Here is a 10716-nt window from a genome sequence, read left to right on the forward strand (position 1 = left end):
TTGGTGTTTGGACCCAGTGGTCCCTCTGAGTTGTCCTCTGTTGTTTTAGGATCCCTGGAAGTCTATTTTAAATCTGTTGTTACTGACCTTGGTTTTAAGTTGGACAGTGATTTTAAATTGGACAACCAAATCAGAGCAGTGGTGAAGTCCAGTTTTTATCATTTAAGGCGACTGGCAAGAGTAAAATCTTTTCTTTCGAGGCAGCACCTTGAAACAGTGATCCATGCTTTTATTTCTTCCCGCCTGGACGACTGTAACTCACTTTATGTGGGGGTCAGTCAGTCATTGCTCTCACGTCTGCAGCTGGTTCAAAATGCGGCTGCACGACTCCTAGCAGGAACTTGTAAAAGAGAGCATATAACCCCTGTGCTAGCCTCTCTGCACTGGCTGCCTGTGTCTTTTAGAGTTCATTTTAAAATTCTTATGTTTGTTTTTAAATGCCTGCACAGTCTTGCCCCGCCTTACCTCTCTGAGCTTCTTCATCCCCACATACCCTGTCGGTCTCTCAGGTCAGCTGACCAGCTGCTCCTGGAGGAAGCTCAGAGGGGGCGGGGCCTTCTCTATCGTGGCTCCAAAATTATGGAATAATTTGCCCATACATGTTAGAGAGGCCCTTTCACTGTCCACTTTTAAATCACGTCTTAAAACCCACTTTTATTCCTTGGCTTCTAACCTCAGTGAGACTTAGTTTCTCTTTTAATTGAAGTAGTTATTTAATTAATGATTTCACTCTTCTTTTATTTGTGTTTTATTTATATCTCATGTAATTTTATTTTACAGTTCCAATGTACAGCACTTTGTGTCAGCTGTGGTTGTTTCAAATTGTTTTTTAAGTAAATATGATGATGATGCATAAAGTTAAAAAGATGAAAACTAATAAAACAAGTTTAAAAAAGACTTTTTCATTGGATTCAGTTTCATATGATGGATTATGCAGAAACAGTCGAACACGGCTGAAAGGTAACACTGTTGCTTTATTACATATTCAGGTTGTAACTCATGTTTTTGAAAAACAACTAAGTAACTAATTACTTAATCAGTAATGTAACAGGATTACTTTTTGGAGATGTAATTAGTAACTAATTACTTGCCCAACACTGATGGTGAGGGGTCCAAACTCTAGCAACTACAGGTAGGCCTGCAGTCTGACAGCAAAGTGCTCCAGAAGCACAATATGATACTGTGAAGTCTTTACGATCAGTCAAGCTCTCGTTAAAGAAAGATCTTAAATCTGATTCTGGATTTCTTTTCCTGTTGGGTCGTTTCATGATCAATGAATCAAACCTCAGAGTCAGGATGTTTGACGCCTCAAACTTCATGAGCACAGAATGACTAAAAATATAACTGCAACAAATAATCATTTGCTTCCTGTTTCTATATACATTTCTTTTTTTCTTTGACCAACTTTGAGCATCAGTGTCACAGTTTTTAATCATAGTTTCATATAAATAGACAGTTTTACATTCACTCAGTTTTGGCTCTCTGATTAATCCAGGGGTGTCCAACCCCAGGCCTCGAGGGCTGGTGTCCTGCAGGTTTTAGACGTGTCAGCTGATTTAAACGGCTAAATGACTTCCTCAACATGTCTTGCAGTTCGCCAGAGGCCTGGTAATGAACTCATCACCCAGGGTGAGATCTAAACCTGCGGGACACCGGCCCTCGAGTTCCCCACCCTCTGGATTAAACAAATCCTATGGCTCTTACCCAGCAGGTGTACAGAGCTCAGATAGAGCTGATGTGGGTCAAAATCATCCAGGTGTGTTCCCTGCTAACCCTGCAGGTCGAGTCCTGTTGCACTGGTTATTTCACAATTTAGACTTTAAAATCACACAAAAAATAATCAAACCACTTGAACTATACTGAGCTGGTGCTGATGTTGTTCTTATGCTTAGCCTAAAGCTGCACCTCTTCCCGTGTTCTCAGTTGATGATAGTCACCTGACAGGAAAGCAGCCGGGCATCCAGAGGAAGTGTGGTGGGAATCCAAATCGTTCTGAACCAACCGTCTACCACGGCACAAATGAGCAGATGAAAAGCACAGAATGAATTCACAGGTTGGACTTCAGTCCTCCTCCTAGTGTCCCTGCTGGAACCTGGAACTGTGAACGAACTTCTACGGCCCACCTGCTCACTTCACTTCAGTTTGTCCTCAGCACATCTTCACATGAGCATGAATCCCGTCACATACACAGGAATACTTTTACTTCTTAAAACTCTGTTTGGATCAGTCACCATTTATTTGTTTTCTAAGTCATCCAGTGTGTCACTGTCACCCTTTCTGCACCACACAGGTCAGACTGTGCAGGCTCTCAGTGAGGCCTGTTCTATTAGCATCACGGTTATTCTAACATCTGATCCTTTGTACTGGTTAATGTAAACATACTTTTTATTTATTGTATTTTATTCAACATGAGCAAAACTGACCCAATGTCTTCAACCCCAGGTAATGTGACAATACACCCACCTACTACAGAACTTAATGAACCTTGGGTGGGGAAATATGGAGCATGAAATCAATATGGGGGAAGACGCTGATTGAAGCATCTCTCGTTGCCAGACTGAGTATTTCAAAATCTGCTGTTCTATGGAGCAAAGCATGTGCCAGGTACCACTCCTCACATACTTATGAGAAACTGAAGCAACAGATTTGCTAAATGTTTCGTGGGATGACAGGTTCAGAGTTTGGTGTAAACAACGCTCAAGCACAGAAGGAGCTCGCCTCCTCCCAGCGTGTGATGGCTGTTTGGGCTTCTTAGTACCAACTAAGAACCACTTAGATTACAGCACTAAGTACAAGGAAACTACAGTGCTTCTAAAAGCCTGCGATAATAATTAATGTGCAATAATAACAGTGTGCAATACACACACACTTATTCTTCTTTTTTTATTACCAAGTTAATATACTGTGTTGTGTTGTTTCTGTTGCGTTGTTGTGTCATATCGTGTCATGTTTTTTTAAAATTATAATCTCTTTAGTTTTTAACTTACATTTTCAAAGAAGTTGAGTTGCAGCTCATCTGAATGATTTTTTTTCTCCAAAGTGCCACAGGTACAGAAAGCTCCCAGTTATTTTAAAATAACCTTGTTCCTAATCCAGTAAAGTGTAAATGTCTTCACTTGCACAGGTCTGGCACGAGGAGGACCCTTTGAAAGAGCATCAGTAAAGAGCGTGCTCACGTTCTACAAACACAATGAAACGACACAGATCACCCCCATAAAAAGAGCTGTTTATTTTTGTAAATGTACAGGCATGCCTGGCACGCTCTAACGGTAGCGGTGCAGCTGCAGGGTGTTGCGCCTCTTCCAGGCTGCATGGCGGGAGCCTCCAATGGTCAGGTGGAACTTGTGGCCCTTACCCAGGCCGCGGCTCTTCTTACCCGCCGATGTCAGGCCACGCATCTCTCTGTGCTTGTGCACCGCTCTTGTGAGCCACTGGGTGTCTGGGTTGCGTCTGATGGCCTTGTGGAAGGTATCGACCAGGATCACCTCGAAAAACTTGTAGGTGGAGTCCTCGCCCACCCAGTAAGAGTTGAGCACTCGCAGGGCACCGCAGTGACGGCCAGCACGCTCCTACAAAATAAATGTTTAGTCTTAGCAGGGTAATCACAATCTAAAGCATTCAATATCTGCTAGCTCCTGTTGGCAACAAGCTTTGAATCCAATATTCAAACCCACAGACAATGTCAGACCTGCCCGAGCCACTCATCACACCGCTAACCTTTGTGTGCTCACGTCAGGAAAACAAAAGCAAGCAGCCTTCACCACTGAGAAAGACGTCTGCACGAGTGCAGGCCTCAAACCTCACCAACGCCAAAGCTTCATTTGGGAAAATAACTTCCAACCACTGCAACTTCCCATTTCACAGCCAGACATGTTCACTGGATGTTTCCCCTTCAGAAAATTCCACACCAACATCCTGTGATGTTAGTTTCAGTCAGAGAGCTAGCTGTAGCATCACAGGTAAACGTGATAACGTTATGAAAGCTGCTGCACAAGAGAGCGTGCAGTATTCTTGCTTCTTCCAAAAACAGATGCACGTTTTTTAAAGTGGTGATTAAAGATTGTGGATAAGCCCATGTTTGTCAAGTCAATTCCACTGTGCCCACTCATCCCACCAGCTGCATGAAGATGACCAGTGCAGTTAGTGTTCCATTAACACTCTGCAGAGAACCTGTCCAATCTGTAAGCGGACAATTTTGCAATAAGGAAAATTGTACACACATTTACATCAAGACAGAGAGCACATACTAAAGTAATGCAGCGTCTAACATTGCACGCCACATTTATACAGGACTGCTGAGGGGTGCAGGATATTGGCCAAGAATATTTTATAACAAACAAACAGGAATCCAAACACTTTTCATTTCACAGATCACATCATTCTGTAGGTTTCAACACAAGATACGACCACTGATGAAAACTATTTGCTGGGGTGTGAGTGGCAACTACACCTTTAACATTGTTAATCCACCATCAGACTAAGCTACTGTGGGCAGTAAAGTAAGGCATCCTTTCATATTACTAACATAATATTCACATTAATGTAATAAAATGGGTAACAGGCTTAATGATGCTCAATGTCACATTCAGTACTGAACTATCTGACGCTTGGTGTAGCTTCATGAAACCAAGGTTGGATCAGCAGGTATGAACGTACCTCAGCGATGGACTGCAGGCTGCGGGCGAACTTGATTTGGTTGACACCATGATGCACTGGTTTGCCATAGGTAGCACCTTTGGGCACGGGGCGTTTACGACCTCCACGGCGCACACGAATACGGTAGATCACGTAGCCTGTTTCGATCGAACAAAAATATGCAATTACCCGAACGGGTACAGATGATGACAGACGTGGAGGCGAACAACCACAGGCACAGCACTCACCTTGCTTGGCCTTGTAGCCCAGCCTGCGAGCCTTGTCAGGCCTGGTGGGTCTGGGAGCACGGTGGAGGTTGGACAGCTGACGGTACTGCCAGCAGCGGACGCGGAGCAAGAAGCGCATCACGTCGGACTGCTTCTTACGCCATAGCTCCTGCATATACTTATATGCCCCCATGTTGACTTATCTGAGAAAAAAAAGAAACTTTGGTCAAGTCATTTTTGTCAGCTTGTTAATTAAAAGCTCATTAGGCGCTACTTCCCTTCACAGTGCAACCAACAGTTCAGCAGAGCAACACTGTTTACGGCAGCTACACTGAAGAGCCCAACAGGTACGGTCTAACAAGTCTTTAAATCACTGAACTGTTGGCAAGTTACAAGATTAGTCCGGCACATTTTAAATAGAAATTCATGTATTACTACATTTCAAACGGCACATGGCTGGACGTGACCTGGACTGGATACCTTCAGAATATGAAGGCTACGCAAACACGTCCATGCTTCAGGTTTCCCCAAAAACATTCAGACACATGAAGAGAATGAAATAGCGACACAGCAGATGTAGCCACTCCACGCTTAGCATAAACTGTATACAAGGCTAGCATAGCCGACAGCAGCACACCGCAGTTGGCCGGCTCTTTGTCGCATAAATACCCACAGAAATAACTCCACAGAAATGCACGCGTACGTGGGACAGTGATCCAAACGCTAGAACTCTACATTTATATAAATAAATCACAGTGGAAACGACACGTTAGCGGTCCCTGGCTACCAGACAGAGAGCATCTGAACGCCACTAAAGCACAGGATTCTAATCAAAGCCTTTAACCTTTTTCCACGAAATAGTCACAGAGTACAGATTGATAACAAAGCACTAAGCTACAGCCCGAGTCACAGATACAGATGAACGGGTATACATGATGATTTTAACGGATTACTATTTGGTCACAAGCACAGAAAAACTCGCTTACATGATGGCGTACTAGCCGGAAAGAGAGAGGGCAAGTACCCAGCATGCCTTAAGGAAAACGGCAGTGGCGTACTTCCGCTTTTCGCAGTGCTCCTGGGAAATGTGGTCTTCTTTTCTCTTCGACTTTTCGCGTTTGTCACTTATGTGGTAATTTTCAGAATCAAACACGCGCTCATTGTCCAGTTTCCAGTGATTTCATTCCTACAACTATAAAGCAAAAATATTTGTAAACATAAAGACAAATTCGGAGCCATAATTTACTGCGTCGAACTGCATATTAATTAGGAGTCAATTACAAAGTCAACATTAATAACATGCGTTAAACTTTTTTTTAAAATGTAATTTTAACTTGTCTTTAATCAGCTTTCATATTTTCTACAGATAAAATGAATAAATAAATAAATAAATAAATAACGTACACGCGAGCAAAGTTGGTGATCTTCGAGGGCTCTGACGTATGGTGAACTGCGCATGCGCTCTGACAGAACCTGTCGCTCTCTAATCTCACAGCAGAATGGATCCTCCGGTCGTGGTTCTACGCTTGCAGACCTGACGGAAGCCTCGTATCTTCCTCACTAAAGTTAGAGACTTTTCTCAAACATACAAAGAATTTAAAAATATGTGTTCGTATTTCGGCTAGCTGGCTAAACAATAGCTAGCTTTAGCCAGCTAGGTACAAGCTAAGGGTGAACATGTCTGTTGATGTTTTGAGGGGCTGTCGGTCGTTTTGATGTTACTGTGGTTCTAACGCGTTTCTGTACAAACTGTGACCTTCTGTCTTGATGTCACAGACTCGACATGGGAAAAGGCTGTAAAGTTGTGGTGTGCGGCCAGGCGGCTGTGGGAAAAACTGCTATTCTGGAACAGCTGCTGTACGGAAACCACAGTGTAGGTGAGGACTGGACGTACAGGGGCGTGATGTTACTTGTTTCAGTGACGAAGCTTTGAACACTCTTTATTTGGCATAACATACGTACATTCTTCCAGGACATGAATTGTTTGGTATATTCATATTACATGGTGTTGATACATCATGCTGTATGAGAGCATTCCAATGCTTCATTGCCAAGATCCTCATTTGCTGTTTCAGTAACTCTTTTTATTTTTCGTCTGTACCTTTCAGGGTCAGAGTCTAACGAGACACAGGAGGACGTGTATGTGGCCTCTGTGGAAACCGACCGAGGTGTCAAGGAACAGCTCAGGCTCTATGACACCAAGGGACTGAATGATGGACAAGACCTCCCTAAGCACTACTACTCAGTGGCAGATGGTTTTGTGCTTGTTTACAGTGTTGACAGCTTGGAGTCTTTCAAGAGGGTGGACGTTCTGAAGAAAGAAATAGATAAGTCCAGAGATAAAAAAGAGGTGAGGCTGGGTTGAAGTCTGCTCGGGCAAACGTTGCACAGATTGCTGGCATATCATCCCAGAACTTCACAAGTTCTTTTTCTGTGAGCAGATGTCTAGTTTTTGCCTGATTAAATAATATAATTACATTTAGAGTATTTCTTAACAGCTCTAGTTTCTGCCTCTTAGCTGTACAGCTTTACAGTGAGTGTAGTACTAAACAGTGTAAACTGGACCTTATGGAGAATAGAAAGAGATAACACATGTTTGGACGTGTCTTTAAAACTTGCTAGAAATCATCTGAATGGTTTTATATAGACAAATCTGTATATTTATCAGTATAAAACATGTTTGCTCTTAAAAGTGAATACTTGTATCATTTTAAAGATATGCATATAATAAGGTCACTGTTCCAAAAAACATGACCAGCAGCACCAAGAGAACCTCAGCGTACACAAATAACAAACCACAGACAGAGCAGACCTAAACAGGAAGATAAAGGTGGAGAAAGGAGTCGACGTGTAACACTTAGGGAAGCTACTTTATGTTGCTACAATATCACGGGTGGAGAGGGCAGCTCCACCAGTTTGACAGAGTTCAGGGCCTGATAGCCTTTTTGACACATTTAACATTACGGCATTTTATTCTCCATAGTTCACAGTTTATTATCTGCTCTGACCGAATTTTGTTTAGACACAGAGGAAGCTGCAAACCTGAACTCTGATAGCATCAGCAATAGCATTTGAGTTTTAAACTGACTTATGTTTCAGCTTCGCTGTAGTCATCCTCGCCGGTCATCACATTCTGACAGCCTGATCTCTGATCACTAAATTAGTGGATCACGTGTTGTTGAAACAAAGGCCTCAGTGAGGCGTCTATTTACCTCCACAGTGCCATGAGCAGTTCCACTGTGGGTGTTTTCGCTGCTACTGCTGACTGTTAAGCTTTCTGTGACTTTGCAGTGTCATCAGGTTTGTTCTGCACACTGTCAACCAAACCTAAAAGCAGTCGGTCAGCCAGATGTTCAAACTGGGGTGGAATACACCAAAACCTTAGTTAGCCGTGGTCATGTGACAAGGATGTTTCGAAACACCTGCGCTGTGTGAGGTCGATGCAGCATTAAAACAAATGCATTTTAAGCACAGACTCATACACTGATGGATGCATCGGGTGCAATTTGGGTATCTCGCCCAGAAACAATTTGACATGTGTGGGAAAAGCTCCAGTGAGCGTCCACAGTTGCAGCTGGGGGGGAACACCACGGGTGTGAGCTTTTATATCGACTGTTTGAAACGCAGTAAGAAGCGAACATGAAGCCTCCTGACTGCGAGTAGACACAGTATTGATATATAGAGATAAAAACATGTTTCATAGTTTGATAGCCTCAGTATATTTCTATAATGTTGGATTAAAAAAAACCCTTGAATGTGTAGAATATTCTCGGACAGGCGGATATTTGGGAAAAACAAAAACTTCACAGAGACGTTGGACTCTAAAATTCCACACTTGCATGTATTCGTGTTTTCTCCTGTGTAAATGTAGATCACTTAAAAGTGACGTGGCTTTGTTTTGGGTGCAGGTGATGGTCATAGTGCTGGGGAACAAAACAGACCTGCGGGAGCGTCGTCAGGTAGAGCACGAGGCAGCACAGCAGTGGGCACGAGGCGAGAAGGTGAAGCTGTGGGAGGTGAGCGTCACTGAACGCACCTCGCTCATCGAACCGTTCACCCAGCTCACCAGCCGCCTCACGCAGCCTCAGAGCAAGTCGGCCTTCCCTCTGCCTGGACGTAAAAGCAAGGGGTCCCCATCCAATGACATCTGACACACTCCTTCCTGCGTTCACTCCCAGCAGCACGCTGTGGATGGGATTTCGGTTTAGCAGTGGGACTCGTTTAACCGTTTGGGATTTTTGCTTGATGACATAATTGATGGCCTGCTTCGAGTACAGCCCTGGAAGAAGGATGTGGTCACACAGGAACTCCTCTGATACAGGAATGTACAGTTTTTCTTTTTTAACTTTTTAAGGGTAACGACACGCTGGAAATATTCAGTAGGTTATACATCCTTCCAGCGCTGCTGCGGTCACTCATCTCTGTACCTGCGCAGAAGCTCAGAAGAATTTTATGTATTTTTATTTAAATAGTCGTTTCTTCTGACTGCAGTTTGTCGTGCTTATCATGACCATACGTCTGCCAAGTTTTGGATTGTGCCTGCTGTTGATGGAACTACAGATGGATGCCGCCTCTGTGACATCACCACTTCATCAAGTCTCATGATGAAGCCGTAGATGTCTTTGCTGTCAGGATTTTGAAACTAAGGTGGTGACAGCGAGAGGTGGAGCTCACTGTAACACCACACCTCATTGGCTAACATGATTGGCAAGTAGTTAGCTAATGAGCTAGAATAATCAGATCTTTAAACAGGTTATGTGTCCACTATGAAGTGAAATTAAGTAATCCAGGTGTTTATGGTCACAGACGGCTCTTCAGAATGAGGTCATGAAAAGATCGCAGGTTTGCGGCCACGACCGTCATTCATGCTGTTTATGATTAAAACCTGTGCTCACACTTGTTCGTCCTTTGAGTTAGGCACCTGTGTATGCTTGAATGATTCACAGATCAGTGTTAAACAGCAGCTCTGAAGAAAACTTTGAAAGAACTTCAGGAAGCCACGAATGATCGCTCAGGAGTCTGGAAATGAGGGGCTTCCGACCTGTGCACGACACACCTGGAGCTAAAATGTCAGAAACGTCTCTGCTGTGTCGCTTCAAACTGCTCCTGCGATGATGAAATGTTCTGTTGGATGGATCGATCCTTTATCGTCTGTACCTGTTGACGTGGACAGTGACTTTAACTGAACCAAATATTAGAGAGGTGTCAGGGCCCAAACCTGGTAGAGAAGCAGGCGTAGAGAAGCAGGCGTTGAAAAGCTGCGTGCGCGCAGGTGATCACACGGGGAGGTTCAAACCATCTTAACAATGGAGAACCAAAGATTTGGGAGGGTTTGACCCCCAGCGTTACACATTAAGCAGACGTGTTGTTATTAGATTACTAATATGAGCTCTCCCTTCAAAAACAGGAGGCCAGTACAAACCTGTCGTTTCCCATTCAGTGTGAACGCCGCGTCCTTCCTGTCCTCTGATACGACTGCGGCGGTCAAGTATGGCCTGGTAGCAATAATAGTCATGGTACTGCCTTTACTCGTGATGTTTCATGAGGTTTCCTGTACACGCAGGAGTGCAGTCGGTTTAATCCGACAGGGATGTGTTTGCCTTTCTAACTGTAGACGTTGAGAGGAAATATTTTTAACTAATTTATTTTTGTCACTTTATTGAGCCTCATTCCTTTACTTGTGAAAATGGTGATGAAAGATGATCTGACGTGTCCTGAAAGTGTTTTAACAGTAATAACATTTAATGTGCTGCTAGTAGAACAGAGGTGAAATATCTTAGCTAATGTACTCTGCTCTGTAACAGTCTCAGGATGCACTGAATAAAATGTAGCCCCTTCATGTTATCAGCTCCTG

At 43.6% G+C, this 10716-nt stretch overlaps 2 protein-coding genes across 2 annotated transcripts; one reads left to right on the top strand and one right to left on the bottom strand.

Annotated features, from left to right (window-relative positions):
* Positions 1 to 3205: 3205 nt before the first annotated feature.
* rpl15 (ribosomal protein L15) lies at positions 3206 to 5101 on the bottom strand. Its single transcript, XM_040002587.1, has 3 exons — positions 4884 to 5101; positions 4657 to 4793; positions 3206 to 3569 (listed from the first exon to the last, which is right to left on the bottom strand). The coding sequence occupies exons 1-3, from the start codon at positions 5053 to 5055 to the stop codon at positions 3264 to 3266; spliced, it is 615 nt and encodes a 204-aa protein (XP_039858521.1). The 5' UTR covers positions 5056 to 5101; the 3' UTR covers positions 3206 to 3263.
* Positions 5102 to 6299: 1198 nt separating this feature from the next.
* nkiras1 (NFKB inhibitor interacting Ras-like 1) lies at positions 6300 to 10699 on the top strand. Its single transcript, XM_040002588.1, has 4 exons — positions 6300 to 6427; positions 6639 to 6739; positions 6971 to 7212; positions 8771 to 10699. Exons 2-4 carry the CDS (start codon positions 6646 to 6648, stop codon positions 9011 to 9013), a joined length of 579 nt encoding a protein of 192 aa, XP_039858522.1. The 5' UTR covers positions 6300 to 6427; positions 6639 to 6645; the 3' UTR covers positions 9014 to 10699.
* Positions 10700 to 10716: the final 17 nt, after the last annotated feature.

Source organism: Simochromis diagramma, unplaced genomic scaffold (genome assembly GCF_900408965.1).
Source record: "Simochromis diagramma unplaced genomic scaffold, fSimDia1.1 OVJJ01000449.1, whole genome shotgun sequence".
Classification (NCBI taxonomy): Eukaryota; Metazoa; Chordata; class Actinopteri; order Cichliformes; family Cichlidae; genus Simochromis; species Simochromis diagramma.

Excerpts from the sequence above, each read along its gene's own strand:
- rpl15 (XM_040002587.1), bottom strand. The coding sequence starts at position 5,055 with ATGGGGGCATATAAGTATATGCAGGAGCTATGGCGTAAGAAGCAGTCC. Across the intron at positions 4,794-4,883 it reads GGGCTACAAGGCCAAGCAAG|GCTACGTGATCTACCGTATT; the intron begins GTGAGTGCTGTG and ends CGATCGAAACAG. Across the intron at positions 3,570-4,656 it reads GCCTGCAGTCCATCGCTGAG|GAGCGTGCTGGCCGTCACTG; the intron begins GTACGTTCATAC and ends TTTATTTTGTAG.
- nkiras1 (XM_040002588.1), top strand. The coding sequence starts at position 6,646 with ATGGGAAAAGGCTGTAAAGTTGTGGTGTGCGGCCAGGCGGCTGTGGGA. Across the intron at positions 6,740-6,970 it reads GTACGGAAACCACAGTGTAG|GGTCAGAGTCTAACGAGACA; the intron begins GTGAGGACTGGA and ends TGTACCTTTCAG. Across the intron at positions 7,213-8,770 it reads AGTCCAGAGATAAAAAAGAG|GTGATGGTCATAGTGCTGGG; the intron begins GTGAGGCTGGGT and ends TTTTGGGTGCAG.